Source organism: Nannospalax galili, unplaced genomic scaffold (assembly GCF_000622305.1).
Source record: "Nannospalax galili isolate Female #2095 unplaced genomic scaffold, S.galili_v1.0 scaffold95, whole genome shotgun sequence".
Classification (NCBI taxonomy): Eukaryota; Metazoa; Chordata; class Mammalia; order Rodentia; family Spalacidae; genus Nannospalax; species Nannospalax galili.
In genome coordinates, this window is record NW_008342393.1 from 4,294,548 (window position 1) to 4,313,651 (window position 19,104).

The 19,104-nt window shown below is 42.1% G+C and overlaps 1 protein-coding gene across 2 annotated transcripts in view; it reads left to right on the top strand.

Moving 5' to 3' along the window:
- The window catches only part of Kat7 (lysine acetyltransferase 7), a 42,506-nt gene that overhangs the window by 15,397 nt on the left and 8,005 nt on the right, over positions 1-19,104 (top strand). Inside the window, exons 5-9 of one of the 2 annotated variants that reach the window (XM_008838322.2) lie at positions 2,517-2,599; positions 6,296-6,385; positions 8,376-8,474; positions 13,125-13,235; positions 15,863-16,054. In XM_008838322.2, coding sequence (XP_008836544.1) covers positions 2,517-2,599; positions 6,296-6,385; positions 8,376-8,474; positions 13,125-13,235; positions 15,863-16,054 — 575 coding nt within the window. The remainder of the gene's footprint in view (positions 1-2,516; positions 2,600-6,295; positions 6,386-8,375; positions 8,475-13,124; positions 13,236-15,862; positions 16,055-19,104) is intronic. The other variant, XM_008838323.2, reaches the window with a different exon arrangement.

Sequence of the window (19,104 nt, forward strand, 5' to 3'; positions counted from 1 at the left end):
AATATTTTGTTTTTTATTTTTATTTTATGTGTATGTGTACATTGCCTGCATGTAGGTAAGTGCACCTGTGTCGTGCAGTGCCATGGAGGTCAGAAGAGGCTGTCAGATACCCTGGGACTGGAGTTAGAGATAATTTTTAGCTGCCATGTGGGTGTGGGGATTCGAACCCAAGTCTTCTGCAAGAACAGTCAGTCTTAATCACTGCGCCATCTCTCCAGCCCCTATTTTTATTTTTATTTTATGTGTATGAGTGTTTGTCTGCATGTGCAAGTGCACCACGTGTGTGGTGCCCACAGAGGCCAGAAGAGGGTATCAGGTCCCTTGGACTGGAGTTATGGACGGTTGTTAGCTGCCTTGTGGGTGTTGAGAACAGCCTGTGGGTCCTCTGGAAGAACAGCCAGTGTTCTTAATTGCTGAGCCATCTCTTTAGCCCCTCTCTAGCTCTTTCAGTCTTTGATATTTTTAAATCATCTAAGAAGAGATATGTAACAAAATAATGTTCAGTTTTATGTATTTCAAAAAATTATTATGGTGGGTAGGTGGGCATGGGTATGTTCTAGTTTGCTGTGATAACTAAAAGTAACTTGGAGAGCAAAGGGTTTATTTTATCTTACAGGTCGCAGTCCATCATTTACATAAGCTAGGGCAGTAGCTTAAGGTAGAAACCTAGAGACAGGAACTAAAACAGAGACCATGGAGGAATGCTGCTTGCATGTGTCCTCTGGCTTGTTCAGCTATCTTTCTTATATAGCTCATCCCCACCTATCGGGATGGCACCGCCCACAGTGAGCTGGACTCTCCCACATCAATTAGCAATTAAGAAAATACCTCACAGATGTGGCCATTGGCCAGTCTGATGGAGGCAGTTCTTCAGCTGAGGTTGCCTCCCCTGGTGACTGACTAGATTTGTGTCAAGTTGATAGCTAAAGCTAACTATGACACTTAGCATGGCATGTATGTGGAGGGCAGAGGACAACTTTGGAGTTGGTTCTCTCCTTGTACTTTTTATGTGGGTTCCAGGGATCGAATTTTTGTCACCAGACCTATGCGGCAAGTGCTTTACCAACCCTGAGCCATCCTTCCTGCCTGTATAGTTTTTTTTTAAAAGTACCTAAAGCTGCCAGGCATGGTGGTACGCTCCTTTAATCCTAGTACTGAGGAGACAGGGGAGTTTGTGAGTTTGAGGCCAACCTGGTCTATATAGTGAGTTCCAGGCCAGCTAAGGCTGCATAGTGAAACCCTGTCTAAAAAAAACATAAACAAAATGAAATAAGCTACCTAAGGGGGCCTGAGAAGATGGTGTTGTGGGAAAATGCAGTTGCTGCACAAGCAAGCCTGAAAATGGAACCCCATTTCAGTGAGTCTATCTGTTAATCCCTGGACTCCTACTGCCCTGAAATGGGAGACAAAGACTGGACAATCAGGACAGCTCATACCCAGCTAGCCTGGAGTATGCTGCCCAGGGTCCCAAACAAGAGAGACAGTGTGGAAGGCAAGAACCAACTGAAGTGTTCTCTGACCTCAATGCATGTGCCTACCTTGAACATACATGCCTGTGTATACACACAAGCCCCCACATACATGTGCAAATTTTTTCTTAAAAAAGAAAGGAAGGGGGCTAGAGAGATGGCTCAGCGGTTAAGAACACTGGTTGTTCTTGCAGAAGACCTGGGTTCGAATCCCAGCACCCACATGGCAGCTAACAACTGTCCGTAACTCCAGTCCCAGGAGATCTGACTGCCTCTTCTGACCTCCGTGGGCATTGCACAACATGGGTGCATGTACTACCTATATGCAGGCAATACATAGAATAAAAAAAAAATAAGTAAAATTCAAAAAAACTAAAAGGAAGAAAAGGGAGGAAGAAGAAAGAGAACAGGATAGAGGAGAGATACCTCTTTAAAGAAAGCTTTCTGTATTATCCTTAATATTTTCCCCAAAAACATCTTGTGATAATTGCCTCTCTGAAAGTTTAATTTTGGAGGCCCAAATCTTTAAACAGAACCAGTCATCCTTCCAAAAAAAGTATGCTTAATCTCGTTCAGAATTATCAAAATATGTTTACATATAGTGTAGAAATGGCCATTTCCTTCATTTTTCATAAATTTCTTTTTATTGAAAGGTGTTACATGTAGATTGGGTAGCTTTGCATAGTAGAAAAAAGAGTCTTTCTTTATGTATGTGATTTAATGAGTTTAGCTTAATTCCACCAAAAGAAAGTATCCTATTTAGAATTTTGTGTCTTGTAGCTGTATGACTTTATGACATTTTGAGATTTGATAATACATCATCAGAAGGTACTACAGTTTATACTGAGCATATACAAAGTGTGTTCAGAGATTGCCAGGTCTGCTCTGTGGAAGAGAAGAATTCATGGTAGGTACAAATTATGGTCCTTACAACATCCTTGGTGATGTTTACTTGATAAAATGGTACAGCAAGGAAACGGGTTTGTTTTGGAGAAAAATCTGAGTGTAATGTTCTTCCTAGAGATTAAGTTTTCCCTCCTTTAACAGGACATCTTACAGGAAAACACGAGAGACATTTCTCCATCTCAGGATGCCCGCTCTATCATAACCTCTCAGCTGACGAATGCAAGGTAACTGCCCATTTATTCAGCTTATACCCACTGAGTGCTTGCTCTCTGCCCTGCCTACACTTTGCTAAATACTGGGGATACAACAGTGAACAAAGGGAGAAAGGAGTTCTAGGCTAGCTAGGGCTACACGGTGAGACTCTGTCTCAAAGAACCCCCCCCCCAAAAAAAAAAGAATTGTAATATGTAATGAGTGATTTGGAAGACATGAATAGGAAAATTATTTTTAGAATATTTGGAACTTTAACTACTACTGCATTATTTTCCCTTGGTAACTGACTCTATACTGCCAGGGACACGCCTCTTTTTTTTTTTTTTTTTTTTTTTGGTCTTTTTTGAGACAGGGTCTCCCTGTAGCCCCAGATGTCCTGGAACTCACTATGGGACATGCCTTTTTTTACAAAGCAAAATTTGCTTAGACAGCTGACCTCAGTGTTAACACATTTTGTTTGCATAAATCCATGAAGTCGTTTTGCTTCTTAAACTATTTCCAACTTTTTTTCTTCTTCTGTTCATTTCTGCAAAACACTATTTTGGTTACTATCAGTCACATCTCCTTTTAATTTCTTCAAAAATGTAGTTCCTATATAACCTTTGGAATTTGGGATGATATATTTGATAATAGAGCCTACGATCCTCTGTGTCTGTTCCTACATGGGCTGCTGCTATCAGGGATGGAATCAAAGTACTAATTATGTGGAAGCAAGAATTGAAAATGGTAATTAAATAGATTGCTCAAGTTGTCTTTGGATAAGTTAGCCAAACTAAATACTTTGATTACACTGAAGTGTTAATTGCTTTTCTTGTTGTTGTAGTACCTTGGCTAACAAAGTCTGAATCTCAGGTGTATGCTTGTGAGCAGGTTTCATTTGAAAGCGAATTGGATTCCCAAGTTAGCATTAGTTCCCCTTGATTCAGCGAGTTGTCTTTACCAGATCACAGGGGGAACGCTTCTTTGAATGTTTAATAAGCTTTCATCAGAGTGGTGTACTTCCAATACTTACATGTGTTGTACAGTCAAAGACCTTACTCTGCTTTGTTTTCATTCCAAATCTTTTGTAAGCAAGACAGCTTGCACTCTGTAGGGTCTTCTCTTCGCACCGTGTAGCCAGATGAGAGCAGAAATGGCTCAGTCAGCATCTGATCCAGAAGCTGAACAAGCACTGGACTTCTTTCTCTGAAAGAAGTGTCATCTGTATGCTTCCAGAACTCTATCACTTGGCTTTAAAGATAGTCTGATACTGTAGTTGCTCTTACATAACAATTTTGCTAAAGTATGACATTGAAAACCATTGGCCTGTAGCAGTAGCTACACACTGCTTGAAGCAATTTGTTTCAGGACAAGAAAAATTTCAGAATGGGAGAAATTTCTGGAAAAAAAGAAACATTTCAGTTGTGAATTTTCCCCCTTTAAAAATTTTATTTATTTTTATTTTATGTGTATGAGTGTTTTGCCTGCATGTATGTAAGTGCACCATGTGCCTGGTGCTCTCAGAGGCCAGAAGAGGGCATTAGATCCCCTGGGACTGGGATTGAGGATAGGTATAAGCCTCCATGTGGGTGTTGGGAACTGAACCCAGTCCTTTGGAAAAGCAATAAGTGCCCTTTACACCTGAGCCATCTCTCTAGCCCCTGAATTTTTCCTCCAGTCTCCATGTTTACGAGAGGAGTGAGACTTCACATCATCTACACTACTATTGGACTGTGTACTTAGAGGATCAGAATTTATAAAGGAAGATGATATATCTTTATTATATTTAGAATCTCAGATGGGAAGATTAGGTTAATTCCTTATTTATAATAGCACTAGAGTTTTTGTTTTGCTTATAGTGCTAGGAATTGAACTCAGAGCCTTTGTGTAAGCTAGGCAAGCCCTCTACCATTGAGCTACATCCCTAGCCTCACTAAAGCTCTTAAATTTTAAACCACCTGAGTATATGTGATTGCTTTTGTGTTCCCAGTAATCCTCTGTAGTCAGCAGTATTATCATTTTTATTGTCTTATATTTTTTGTGGCTGCATGTGTTAACTACTGTTTACAGATAGCCAAAGATTTGGTGACTAAGCTTTTTTTTTTTTATTTTTTAAATTTTATGTGTATGTGTGTATTGTTTGCACATATGTGAGTGCACCCATGTCATGCAGTGCTGCGGAGGTCAGAAGAGGGTGTCGGATTCCCCTGGAACTGGAGTTAAGGATGGTGTGTAGGTACCGTGTGGGTGCTGGGAATCGAACCCGGGTCCTCTGCAAGAGCAGTCAGTGCTCTTAACCGCTGAGCCATCTCTCTAGCCCCTGGTGACTAAGATTTTTAAAAAAGACTACATTCAAGGAGTTTACATGCCCATGGGGAGCTTATAAATTAAATAAGAATTTATATAGTGATAAGTACCACGAGAAAGAAATTGTTTCTAAGTTAGGGTAACATACTTTCACTAGAGGAAGGTCAAGGAAAACCTGAGACTGGTGTTTGGTCTGAAATATAGATAGTGTCAAAGAGACAGTATATTAAAGACCTAGGAGAAGAGATGGCTAAGGAGACGGAATAGGAAGTGTAGTAGCTCTGAGCTGGGGATATAATGGGTTTGAGACTTTGAAGCTAGGTTGTATGGCTGAAGCGTAATGAGAAATGAGGAAGCAGAATTCAGACCATGAAGGCCTGTAGGCCTTGGTACAAGGACTGTTTATTCTAGTGGCAGCTTGCTAGCATGTGGGAAGAGGTGATACAGGATAGAGCTTTTGATTGGAAGGCTTCTTAGAAGTTCTGGCAGTAGGTGGTAGCTTAGACTGGTGTGGTGACTAGTCCAAGAAGTTCTGGCAGTAGGTGGTAGCTTGGACTAGTATTCCTAAGAATAGGCTGGATTCAGGATGTGTTTTGAAAGGAAGCAAGCTACTAGACTTGCAAATAGAGTCAGTGTGAAGATAGAAAAAATGAAGGATGACATGCAGGTTTGAACTTGATGAGTTTGTTGGGCAGTATCATATATTGATATGGGGATATGTGGAATGGAGCAGATGTTTGGGGGAATATTTTTTGTTCTGTTTTGAGCCTGTTGGGTTAAAGAACTGAATAGGAGTAGGTATGAGGTCTCGATTCCCAGATGGTGAAACTGAAACTAATGAAAGCTGATGTGATTTGTCTGGGATCATGTAACAACAGTTCAGTTTCCCTGTAGACGTGAATTCTGGGTTTGACCTCCTTCCCTCTCTCCCTCATTCCCTCCTTCCTTTTCTCCCTTCTCTCTTTTTTTGTTTTTGTTTTGTTTTGAGTCAGGGTCTTGCAGTGCTACATAGGCTGGTCTTGAACTCTTGACTGCCTCAACCTGCCTACTTGTAGATGCATGCCACTGTGCCCAGCCTGGACCCAGGTGTTCTAATCACATCATCTTCCTCATTCTCTTCTTGTACTTCTTCACAGTTTCTTATCAGCACAGTGAAAAAAGTCCAGGCCCAGAGGCATCAGACCTAAAGTCTTAGCTTTATGCCAGTTAGCTCTGATCATGTCATTTCTTAGATTCTCAGTTGATGGCTGAGAAAGCATTCTGTGAGGCTTACCTATCTCTTTCTTATAGATTGTGATAATGAGAACACTTTTACTTACAAGAGTACAGCATAAATTCAAGGGATTATCAGGGATTCTTATACTTTAAGTAAATGTAGTCTTAGAAGCAGGTGAATTTATTGACATTGTTGATGGTTGCAGGTGAGAGCACAGAGCCGAGATAAGCAGATAGAAGAAAGGATGCTGTCCCACAGGCAAGATGACAACAACAGGCATGCAACCAGGCACCAGGTACGGGCCTTGTGAAAGCTCTGGCCAGTCACAGATTGAGGTCCATCTTTCGGATCTCCTTTGCCCCATAAAACTATCTTTATAGGCATATCCATGCCTCTTGTTTCCCATGATACACCTGAATATCTGGACTTCCAGGCATCAAGTTGGAATCATGTTTGATTTTCATAAAGCACACACTTCTACTTCATAAATGGAGGAATTAGGTTATTTGTAATAATAATAGTAGTAGTGGTACTAGTAATAAAAATATTCTGATTCTTTGAAAGGTTACATTGCTGTTCCAATTTCCTCATTTGGCATCCTTATTTTAACCTATTGTGGTTGGCTTTCAAACTCCCTCTGCTTTGCTGGCATATTTTCATTGTTACCAGTGGCGTTTCCTCAGTATTTGACATTTATCAGCTGGGCCATTTTTCTTCTACTTCTGTGTTTCTGTGATTTCCAAGAAGCATCTTTGTTCTGTACTAATCCTTCTCTCTGAACATTTGAGCCATATAGATTGCACTTAATTCCTTGCTTCTTCCTAAATGACTTTGATCTTTGCTAGAATTCTATACTAAGACCAAGAAGAGATTACATATATATCCTTCTAGGCCTTGAACAATTCTTTGCTGTTACACAGATTCTTCTAAGACCTTTTCCTACAACTGTTGAATCTTTTCTTCATGTAGTCTCTCATTTAATATTCCCAGAATGTCAGCCTTTGTAAAATATTAGTCCTAGCTTATCATCTAGGCATGTATTTTCTTCGGTTAGAGTATAGGTTATGAATAGCAGAAGAGCTGTGGTGGCGAGGAAGAGGTTTGCCTTTGGAGCTGAACAGATCTGGGTCCAAATACTGTGATTCTGTCTCTAGCTGTATTGGCCAGGCAGGCCAGCCAGCTTCTGTAAATGTCATTTCTTTTTTAGTGTGAAGGAGTAAATGATGCCTACCTGTCAGGGTAGACATCTAAATTGTGTTTGTGCTGTACCTATCCCAGTGCTTGGCAGGCAAAAAGCACTTCATAAGTGCTACTTAAACTTTTTTCATTGCCTGTCATAGTCTATTTTTGCTCCATTTTTTTATCTTGTGAGTTTTTTTGTACCATCATTGATTGGATCAGTAAGTAAACATTACTTGAAGAACAGTAAACATTTTGTAAATATTACGGATTGAATGTTCTGTATGTATTTCTGTCTTGGTGGAGACATCTATCTTTCAGTGGGGGGTGGGGGGGGGCGGGACAGGAACCTTGCTATCTAGCCCTGTCTAGACTGCAACTGCAACTGGCTATGTAGACTAGGCTGGCCTTGAACTTAGAGCAGTCCTGCTGCCTCTGCTGCTTTTACAGACATGACTCACAACACTGCTGTGAATTCCATTCTTTATTCATACTAATTAAAATGAGTTTGTATTTCTGAACTGGCAGTGAGGATTGTGATTGGGATCATAAAGGAACATGATTTGGAATTATAAAATAAGTACATTATTCACTGTGTGACTGTAATGTTTCTAGCACTTTTTCTTTCTTATTTTAAGAAAAATTCTTTTTTTTTTTTTTAAACTGGGTGTGGTGGCCCATTCCTGCAATCCCAGCACTACAGAGTTTGAGACAGAAAGACTGCCAGCCAGGGCCACAGAGTGATATGCTTTCTTTTTTTTAATTTGTTCTTTTTGAGACAGGGTTTCCCTGTAGCCCCAGCTTGCCTGGATGGAACTCACTATGTAGACTAGGCCACGATTAAAGGCATGCGTCACTACACCCAGCCTATGCTCTCTTTTTTTTAAGTATGAATGATAGTGCATACTTATGACCCTAGCACTTGGGAGGTGGAAGCAAGATGATCAGAAATTCAAGTATATCTTTGAGTACATAGCAGGTTCGAGGCCAGCTTGGCTTACATGAGACCCTATCTCAAAAAACAATCTTTTTAAAAATTGGTACTTTTGAAGCTTAACTTCATAATAAGTTTTCTAGCCAGCTTCTTAGTTTTGTTTTTCTCTTAGGCACCAACAGAGAGGCAACTGCGATACAAGGAGAAGGTGGCTGAACTCAGGAAGAAAAGAAATTCTGGACTAAGCAAAGAGCAGAAAGAGAAATATATGGTAAGGAAAGAGTTCAATATTTAATTAGCCTAAAATCTCGCTGTCACATTGGATTCAAAGCGTCTATCTTTCAGATTTACTTTTTGCTATTTTCCACAGGAGATTATCCGGTGAATACCAAGAATCTCTTCTCTAGTACTTAGTACCCTTCCCTCTCCCATATTGGAGCCGTAGAAAGTATAGCAAGAAGTCTTGTAGAAATGAGATATAGTTAGATACTGTTTTTGAGAATTGCATTCCCTAGGGCTAGGTACATAGCTCTGTTGGTAGAGTCCATTCTCTATAATTTTTTTTTTTTTGGTCTTTTTGAGACAGGGTCTCCCTGTACCCCCAGCTGTCCTGGAACTCGCTATGTAGACCAGGCTGGCCTTGAATTCACAGAGATCCACTTGCCTCTGCCTCCCGAGTGCTCGGATTAAAGGCGTGCGCCACCACACCCGGCTTAGTTTTTATTTTTATGTGTGTTATGAGTGTTTTGTTTTCATGGATATCTGTACCACATGTGTGCAATGCGCACAGAGGCCAGAAGAGGGCATAGGATCCCCTGGAACTACAGACATTTAGCCACCATTTGGGTGCTGGGAACTGAACCCAGATCCTCTGCAAGAGCAGCCAGTGCTCGTAACCACTGAGCCATTTCTTCTTCCCTCTTCTCTATAAGTTTTAAAGAATTAAATTTAAGTAGATTCTGGTGGTAAGGACCTACAACTCAATTACTCTGAAGGCTAGGCAAGAGGATGATGTATTCAAGGCCTACCTGGGCTACCAAGTAAGTTCCAGCTAGCCTCAGCAATTTAATGAGACCCTGTCCCAAATAAATAAAGGGCTGGTTATAGAGGTCAGTGATAGAACCCATTTTGTTTTTTATTTATTTATTTATTTTAATATTTTATTATTTTTATTCTATGTGTATGAGTGTATTGCCTGCATATAGTTAAGTGCACCCGTGTTGTGCAATGCCCGTGAGGACAGAAGAGGCCACTGGATTCCCTGGAACTGGAGTCACAGACAGCTGCTAGCCACCATGTGGGTGCTGGGACTTGAACCCAGGTCCTCCACAAGAACAACCAGTGTTCCTGACCACTGAACCATCTCTCTAGCCCTAGAATCCATTTTATAAGGGCCTAGGTTCAAGCTCTAGTATTGGGGAAGGTGTAAATCCGCTCACTGAAACAAACACTTGACATTAGAAATGTCTGTATGAGATGAAATATTCAGGGACTAGGGATGTAGCTTAACAGAGCACTTTCCTAACGTGCAAAGCTTTGAGTTCAATCCCTAGTGTCACCAAAATTAAAAGGAAAAACTCTTCAAATTTCTGGACCCCCTTTTTTTGGTGGGGGGGTAGGTCTTTTTGAGACAGGGTCTCCCTGTAGCCCCAGCTGGCCTGGATGGAACTCACTGTGTAGACCAGGCTGGCCTTGAACTCACAGAGGTCTGCCTGCTTCTGCCTCCCAAGTGCTGGGACTAAAGGCATGCTTTACTATGCCTGGCTCAAAAACACTATTTTTATTTTATGTGTGTGTCTATTGCCTGTATGTATATAAGTGCACCAGTGTAGTGCAATGCCTGCTGAGGTCAGAAGAGGGCATTGGATTCCCTGGAAATGGAGTTAGGATAGTTTTCAGCTGCTGTGTGGATGCTGGGAATTGAACCCTGGTCCTCTGAAAGAACAGCCAGTGCTCTTAACTGCTGAGCTATTTCTCCAGCCCCCTAGTGGGCTTATTTTAATGGAGAAATTAATTTCCTCCAGTATAAAATATATTCATTTGGGTGATAGAGTCTTGAATAGATCTTCTTTTTTTTTTTTTTTTTTTTTTTTTTTTTTTTTTTTTAAAAAAAAAAATTTTTGTGTGTACACCTGTATTGCCTGCATGTTGGTAAGTGTACCCATGTCGTGTCCAGCAATGCCCGAGGAGGTCATAAGAGCCTGTCGGATCCCCTGGAACTGGAGTTACAGACAGTTGTTAGCTGCCATGTGGTGCAGGGATTCAAACCCGGGTCTTCTGCAAGAATAACCAGTGTTCTTAACTGCTGAGCCATCTCTCCAACCCCAATCTTCATTATTTTAAGTTTTTTAGCTTTTTGGGACAAGGCTCATTCTAGCCCAGGCTGACCTAGAACTCATAGCAGTTTGCTTGTTTCAGATTCTGGAGTGCTGGTATTACATGTGGGGCCACCATGCCCCGTTGTTTAATCGATCGTTATATACGGAAGAGAAGATTAATCTACCTAAAAATAGCCACAATTTACGTTTTAGGAATTTTCTAGCTTTTACATTGTACCTACTTCATTTTCTTCAGTAGACTGTAGCTCTTCAGGTGCCTATCTTTTAAGTATCTTGAACTAATGTCCTTTTTTCATTTAAGTCTTCAGTCTTTTACTGAATAAAATGTAGCTTTTTAGGTAAAGATTTATTTATTTATTTATTTTTGGTCTTTCTGAGATAGGGTCTCCCTGCAGCCCCAGCTGTCCTGGAACTCACTATGTAGACCAGGCTGGCCTTGAACTCACAGAGATCTGCCTGCCTCTGCCTCCCGAGTGCTGGGATTAAAGGCGTGCGCCACCATGCTCGGCGGTAAAGATTTATTTATTATTGAAAATGTATTAGTACATGTTTACTACTGAGATATAGCCAGACATGGTGGTGTATGCCTAGAGTCCCAGCCACTTGGGAAACTGAGGTGGAAGGATCCCTTAAACCCAGGGTTGGAGGCCAGCCTGGGCAACATGGCAAGATCCTGTTTCAAAACAAAACAAAACAAAAAAACAGAAGAAAGAAAAGCCAGGGTGGTGGCTCATACCTGTAGAGAGTTGCTGAGGCAGGAGGATTGCCATGATTTTTAAGCCAACCTGGGCTATATAGTCAGTTCCTGGTCATCCTGGGCTATACAGTGAGACCCTGTCTTAGGGTGGGGAAAAGTAGGAAGGAAACCAAAAACAACATGACCAACAAAATTACCCACCCCCAAAGATAGAAACTACTGTGTAATAATGTATTGATGTGTGTTTGCTCAGACTTTTATTTTTTCATAGAATTGGAATATTTTTCTACTTAGTCACTAGAATAGGCAAATAAGTGTATGATCTGTGAATAAACAGAACATGGCCAATGTATGGTGGGTTGTTGGAGGAAGTTTGTAGCTGAACACATGCAGTGCCAGACTGTTGGCTTTATGGACTAGGTAGAGGACTGGTAGTGGGCTCTGGGGGGCAGATGGCATTTTTGCCCCTGAATTGTTTGGTGTTTGTTATCTGTAAGTTAAACAGAGGTGTTGTTACACAATGATGTCATTTACAAAGGTGTGATGCACCCTTTACCCATATAGTAACTCTATAGGTTGGATCTCTTTCACTTTGGGAAAATTGAAACTTAGAAGAGGTAATGGGGCCTTTAAATTATACAGGTAGGGAGAGCATCTGACATAAAAGCTTCTGAAATGTTTAACCTTTCAGACGTCTGCCTTTCACTTTTGAGATAGGTCATTTGGACCCTTCCTGACTTAAAAATGCTGGATAGGATTTTTTCTTGTTTGCTTTCTGCTTTTTTGAAACAAGGTCTCATGTAGCACAGGCTAGACTTGAACTTGCTATGTAGCCAAGGCTGACCTTGAGTTGAGTTTCCTCCCTGCATCTCCCAAATATAGGTATATGAGTACTTGTCCAGCACAAAGCCCTGGGTTCTGTCCCCAGCACTGTGGTTGTGGGCATGTAATCCCAGTACTTGGGTCTTAGAAGCAGGAAGATTTTAAAAGTTTGAGGTCTTCCTTGACTACTAAGCAAGTTCAAGGCCTACCTGAACTTGTAGAAAAGGGGAAAAATTGATATTTGTGGAAATAGACTAAGTATTATTTAAGTAACAGAGACTAGATTTCACCAAGCTGAATGGCAGAAGCAGATTAGCCAGCGGAAGTTTTAATAGGGTGGGTTGGTTTCTTTAGATGCTAATGTGTGTGAATGTAGGATGTGCTTCCTGGGATGAGCCTTTTCCACTTAACTTTCTTTGTCTTCTATTCTTGGGGGAGGTGGAGTCTAGAGCAGAGGAAAGGGCTAGAACCAGATTTAAGAGACGTCTCCCTCCAACTTCCTTCCAGGGAAAAGATACTTGTGACCAGCATGGTAAGGTTTCAGTTATTTAAAACTGGGTTCTTTTTATGCTTTAAAAAGTCTCTGTGACTCTTCTATTTTCCTTAGTCTTACTGAAACGTGTTAAGGATTCTAGCTTGTTCTTCCTTTGCTTTCGGGCTGGGGTTGTAGAGTGGGCAGTTAATGAACTGGAAGCGATTGGAGTCAAGAGAATTTGCTGCCCTCCCTTCTTGTAGGTTTTCCTTTCCAGTCAGCATCTTGAAGCACTAGGGTTTGGAGACTCTGGTTATTTTTTTCAAGTCTGGGAGTATCTTCAGATCTCAGGACTCTCGAATTTATAGTGTCTTTAGGAATTTCCCACCCTTACGTGGTCCAGATTTAGTAGTATGGGTGATTGGTGGCCTCTGACTCTAACCTACTGAATAGTTTGCCCGAGTTCATTCCCATGTACCTAATGTGTAGGCACTACATAAACAGCTTCTGGTTGGAGTTGGCATCCATTGGGATGAAATGAACTTAAGTTCGTAGCAGCAAAGAGTATCATGCTCCGGTTATTTTTCCTAGGAGCACAGACAGACCTATGGGAACACCCGGGAACCTCTCTTGGAAAACTTGACCAGCGAGTATGATTTGGATCTTTTCCGAAGAGCACAAGCCCGGGCTTCTGAGGATTTGGTGAGTGTCGAAACCCCCACACTGAGGGGAGAACCTTGTGGAAAGGCCCTTAGAACTGCCAAGAAAAGTGATTAGTTGCCAGTTTGATGGGAATTAGATGTACTTTGGTGCTGAAATCTCTTCCCCTTCCCCCACCTGTTTTTGTTTTGTTTTGTTTTTTGTTTTTGAGGCAGTTCTTACCATTCACATTTAAAACACATCACCCCTCCTCATCCTCTTTCCCTTTTCTCCTTCAACTGGAAGATCCAGTTTGGTTGTTGTAATGAGGCTGGTTAAAACCCAGCGTGCCCCTTTGTCTTTGTAGGGTAATTTACAATTCTGAGACCCTCAGAACTTGGGCTGTGCCCAGCAGTACCTTCTCTTTTGGAGGGTTTCTTTGCATTTCAATAAACTTACCCTAGAAGCATGAAAATAACAGTGAAGAAAAAGGATGGGGAAGACTGTACTTGGGCCACAGGGACATACAGGATCTCCCTATAGCCCTAGCTGGCCTGAACCTCACCCTGTATACTAGGCTGGATCTGCCTCCTAGTGCTGGGATTAAAGGTGTGCCCTACCATACCTGGCCTTTATTGATTTTTTTTTTTTTTTTTGACATGGGTCTCACCTTGTTGCCCAGAAGGTTTCAAACTTCTGGGCATGCAATCCTTCTATGGGGACTCCAGGTACAGGTACATGCCATACCTAGGCAGAATTTTTCATTTTTGTTTGTTTTGATACAGGGTCTAGTATAACTGCTCTCTATAATTCACTGTGTAGATAGTGTTGCCCTCCCTCTCCTAGTTCTAGGATTAAAGGCATGTAAAACCATATCCATCTCTTAGGTAGAGTTGGGGGTGGGGTGTCTTTTTGAGATAGGGTTTCCCTTTAGGCCCAGTTGGCCTGGAACTCGCTCTTGTAGACAAGGCTGACCTCCATCTCACAGAGATCCACCTGCTTCTGCCTCCTGAGTGCTAGTACTAAAGGCATGTGCTACTACACCTAGCTTCTACATCAACTATGATTGAGTTTACCTCAGCAAATTAAATGTGCTCAGAAAAATTTAGTTTGTAAAATTAATTTCATCCAGTCCCCTCCTCCCTTTTATTATATCAAATACTATGGTTGAAAACTGATAGGAGAGGGTGTAGGTTTGGTGACTGCTCTGGGCTCGAAGAGGTTGTTGGCACTACCTGCTCTTCTCTCTTGCTGTGAAGAGCAGTACCTAAGCCAGCCTTTCACAGTTCTTCACTCAGTTGTACTTAGAAAACATTGTTGTGGGCCGGAGAGATGGCTAGGTGGTTAAGAGCATTGGCTGTTCTTGAAGAGGACCAGGGTTTGATTCCCAGCACCCCTATGGTGGCTAACAACCTTCGGAAGCTCCAGTTCCAGGGGATCTGACACCTTTTCTGATCTCCTTGGGCATTGTACAGCACGGGTACACTTGTACACATGCAGGCAATACACTCATACACATTAAAAAAAAGAAAGACAACATAGCTGCCCAGTGTGTACTTACAATCTCAGCACTTGAAAGTTGGAAGAAGGAAGATAAAGAAGCAGTTTGAGGCCAGCCTGGGCTATGTGAGACCCTTTTTCAAAAAAACAGAAACAAGGGCCAGTGAGGTGGATCCAGCAGGTGAGGGTCCTTCCTACCATTTCTGACCTGAATTCAAGTCCTAGGACCCACATGATGAAAGAGAAGAAATGACTCAAAATCTGTCCTCTGAACTCTGTGTTACACACACAATAAATAAATGTAATTTAAAAGCAGAAACAGCTGGGTGTGGTGGTGCATGCCTTTAATCCCAGCACTCGGAAGGCAGAGGCAAGTAGATCATTGTGAGATCAAGGCCAGTCTGGTCTAAGTAGTGAGTTCCAGGTCAGCTGAGGCCACCAGAAGACCCTGTCTCAAAAAAAAGGAAAGGGACTGAGAATCTGGCTTTGTTGCTTTGTTGGTAGAGTGCTTGAGTTTGAGGCTGACTCTAGAATACACAAGGCCTTGTTTCGAAATATATATATATGTATTTCATTTCCTACCTCATACATACATAACCTGTGCCTGGGCAATATAGACAGCATATTTCCTGGGTGCCTGCCCGATTTTCCATACCCAGGTAACCCTCTTTAGTGTGTTTCTCGGGTGGAGCCCAAATCTAGCTGACTATTTTCACAGTTTAGTATGCTAGCCTGGCATAAACTTACTACATATTTTTAAAAAACAAGGATGAAAGCCGGGCCTGGTGGCACAAGTCCTAGCACTTGGGAGGCAGAGGCAGGCGGATCTCTGTGAGTTCGAGGCCAGCCTGGTCCACATAGTTCCAGGACAGCTGAGGCTACAGGGAGACCCTGTCTCAAAAAGACCAAAAAAAAAAAAAGGATGATGGGCTGGAGAGATGGCTGAGCAGTTAAGAGCACTGGTTATTCTTGCAAAAGACCTTGTCGATTCCCAGCACCCACATGCGGCTAACAACCATCTGGTATTCCAGTTCCAGGGGATCTAACACCCACTTCTGTCCTCCCTGAGCACTGCATGACATGGGTATACTTATACACATGTATGCAATGCACTCGTACACATAAAATAAAAAATAAAACAAGAATGATAGATTCTAATCCTTTAAACTTTTATTTCTTTTTGGCAATAGGAAAAGTTAAGGCTTCAAGGCCAAATCACAGAGGGGAGCAATATGATTAAAACGATTGCTTTCGGCCGCTATGAGCTCGATACTTGGTACCATTCTCCCTATCCTGAAGAGTATGCACGGCTGGGACGTCTCTACATGTGTGAATTTTGTTTGAAATACATGAAGAGCCAAACAATACTCCGTCGGCACATGGTATGTTGTTTGGATTCCTTTGCTGGGACCATGCCATGCTGGTGATATTAGAGGATTTCTGGATTATGCCCTAGAGATAAAGATAACATTTCTCAGGTGTCCACATCAGTAGGATGGAGGCTTAAGGAACTGAATGCCACATTTCAGGGTGAGCCTCTGCCAGGATTGGTGCTAGGTGGCACCTTAACCACATCCTGTCATATATGTATCTTTGTTTCCTACTCTTTCTTCCTGAGAGTATGCATTACCTCTCCCCACAGTTCATGGGTATAGCATACTAGATGAAAATACCATACACTTCATTAGGTAGGTTAAGGACAGTGTAGCTCATGTTCTGGTCAGTGAGTGTCTAGGAGGTGTGTGTTGAATGAGTGTACATCCAAGGGAGATCAGCCTGAAAACCAGCCTATAGTGGATAGTGAAAGTAACAGTGTTTCAGCAGATTTCATTTCTAAGCATTCTTCCTGTTGAAACAGGAAGGATGTGGTACACTCCTGGGTCTAGTGAATTATGAGTATAGAGACTAAATTTTAGGAAATGCAAACCTATTTTAATCCATGCCTATTCTGATTCCCATTGCTTCAGGTGTAATCATTGAAACGCCCTCTTTGGCTAATGTTTCTCAGCAAATAGTTATAGTTGTATTAGTTTGGTTATTGTTGGAAAGAACCACTAGGCTTAAGGGGTGGAAATAGGAACGGAGATGTCACTTTGAAGCAATTCCAGCTAATATTTTAATTTACTTGTGATAATTAGAGCATAATAATCCCCACTCCCTCTCCCAGATGCCAGGGAAGGAATACAGACCCTCACACATACTGGGCGAGTACTCTACCATTGAACTACAGTCCCAAACCTGGAATATAAGTCCTGGAAGTTTGTGTGTGTGTGTGTGTGTGTGTGTGTGTGTGTTCTAGTTTGTTCTTCATTACTTTGACAAAATACTCTGACCACTACCAACTTGGGGAGGAAAGGATTTATTCAGCTTACATCTCCCAGGTCACAGTTCATCAGGGAGCCCAAGGTAGGAACTCAGGGCAGGAACCTGGAAGCAGGAGCTGGAGCACAGGCCATGGAAGACCGCTGCTTACTGGCTTGCTTTCCTGAGCCCTGCTCAGCCTGCTTTCTTATGTAACACAGGCCCACCTTCCCAGGGGTGGCACTACCACAGTGGGCTGGGCCCTCCCACATCACTCAACAATCAAGAAGGTGCCCCATGGACATGGCCATAGGCCAGTCCAGTGAAGGCAATTCTCTAGTTGAGGCTTCCTCAACCCAGGTGTGTCAGTTGACACTAAAACTATCCAGCACAGTGTGTGTGTGTGTGTGTGTGTGTGTGAGAGAGAGATTTTTGTTAGTTACTAAAAATTATATGCGTACGAGTGTATTGCCTGCATATACATTAAGTGCACCTGTGTCATGCAGTGCCCATGGAGGTCAGTAGAGGGCATCAGATTCCCCTGGAACTGGCGTTACCAGGGAGTTGTTAACCTCTGTGTGGGTGCTGGGAATTGAATCTAGGTCCTCTGCACACCACTGAGCCATCTCTCAAGTCCAGGATCTCTATCTTTAGCTCAGGCTGGCCCCAAACTTGTAGCTATCCTCCATTTGCATCTGGAGTACCAAGATGGCCAGTGTGTACCACTATGTTCAGTGGAACTTGATGCCTGAGTTGTCAAAATTGTAATGAGAGCCAGGGTGGTGGTGCATACCTTCAATCCCAGCACTTTGGAGGCAGAAGCAGGCGGATCTCTGTGAGTTTGAGGCCAGCCTGGTCTACATAGCGAGTTCCAAGCCAGCTGAGGCTACAGAGAGATCCTGTCTCCCAAAAAAAGAAAAACGTTATTCAATAAGAAAATTCTCATGTGTATACTTGCGTTAATTTTTTTGTATGCAAGTGCACAGGTGCCATGGCACACATCTGAGGATCAGAGAACACCTTGTGGAAATTGGTTCTCTCCTGCCATATAGGTTCCCAGGATTGAACTCAGGTTATCAGGCTTGGTAGTAAGCACTTTTACCCACATACCATCTCACTGACCTACATTAAAATCCTTTAAAATATATATTTTTTTTTATTTTGTGTTATAAGTGTATTGCTTGCATATATGTAAGTGCACCCATGTTGTGTGCAGTGCCTGCGGAGGACAAAAGAGAGCATCGGATCCCCTGGAACTGGAGTTACAGATGGTTGTTAGCTACCAAGTGGGTGCTAGGAATCGAACCAGTGCTCTTAACTCCTGAGCCACCTCTCCAGCCCCCATTAAAAAATTTTAAAGCCAGTTATGGTGGTGTAATCTTAACAGAAGGGTTGTGAGCTCAAGGTCAGCCTGGGCTAAAGAGAGAGGCCTGTCTCAAAACAAAACAAACCAAGAGAAACCTTTTGTGGAGTTGGAGAGATAGCTCAGTGATTATAAGAGCACTGGCTCTTGCAAAGGACCTGGGTTTGGCTCCCAGCACCCATATAACATTTAGCAACCATTTAGAACTCTACTTCCAGGGGATCCAACATCCTCTTCTGGCATTGTGGGCATTGCATGCACATGGTACACTTACATACATACAGGCCAAACACACATAAAGTAAAAACAAAATTCGGAACAAAACAAAAAGCCTTTCATGAAGCAAACCAAACTATTGGTATTTGAGGGTAAGGAAAAGGGGGTACTTTGTGCACTCTTGTGATCAAGTGCCTTGTAGCTTCCTGCTGCTCAGCTAGGCCTTCTACCTTTTTTAATAATTGACAGAAGAACACTCTCCTGATGTAACATGGTGAGAGGTGGGCAGATAGTGAGTGGTTTGTGGTTTTTATTAATGTAGATGTGTTTTCCAATCTGAAAAAAAAGACAGTTAAGCTAAGGTGGTAATGAGACGTTACTGGTAAAGGTGCATGTGGCATGCTTAGCAACACTAAGCTGTCAGCATAAGCTGCTTAAGAATTTCCTTTTGGCATAAGGCATTTTATTATAAGCAAGGGTATTCTTACATGGCTTTATGTAGTAGGTGGTTTTATTCTTCTGCCCTGAAATAATGCCAAAATAAAATATAGA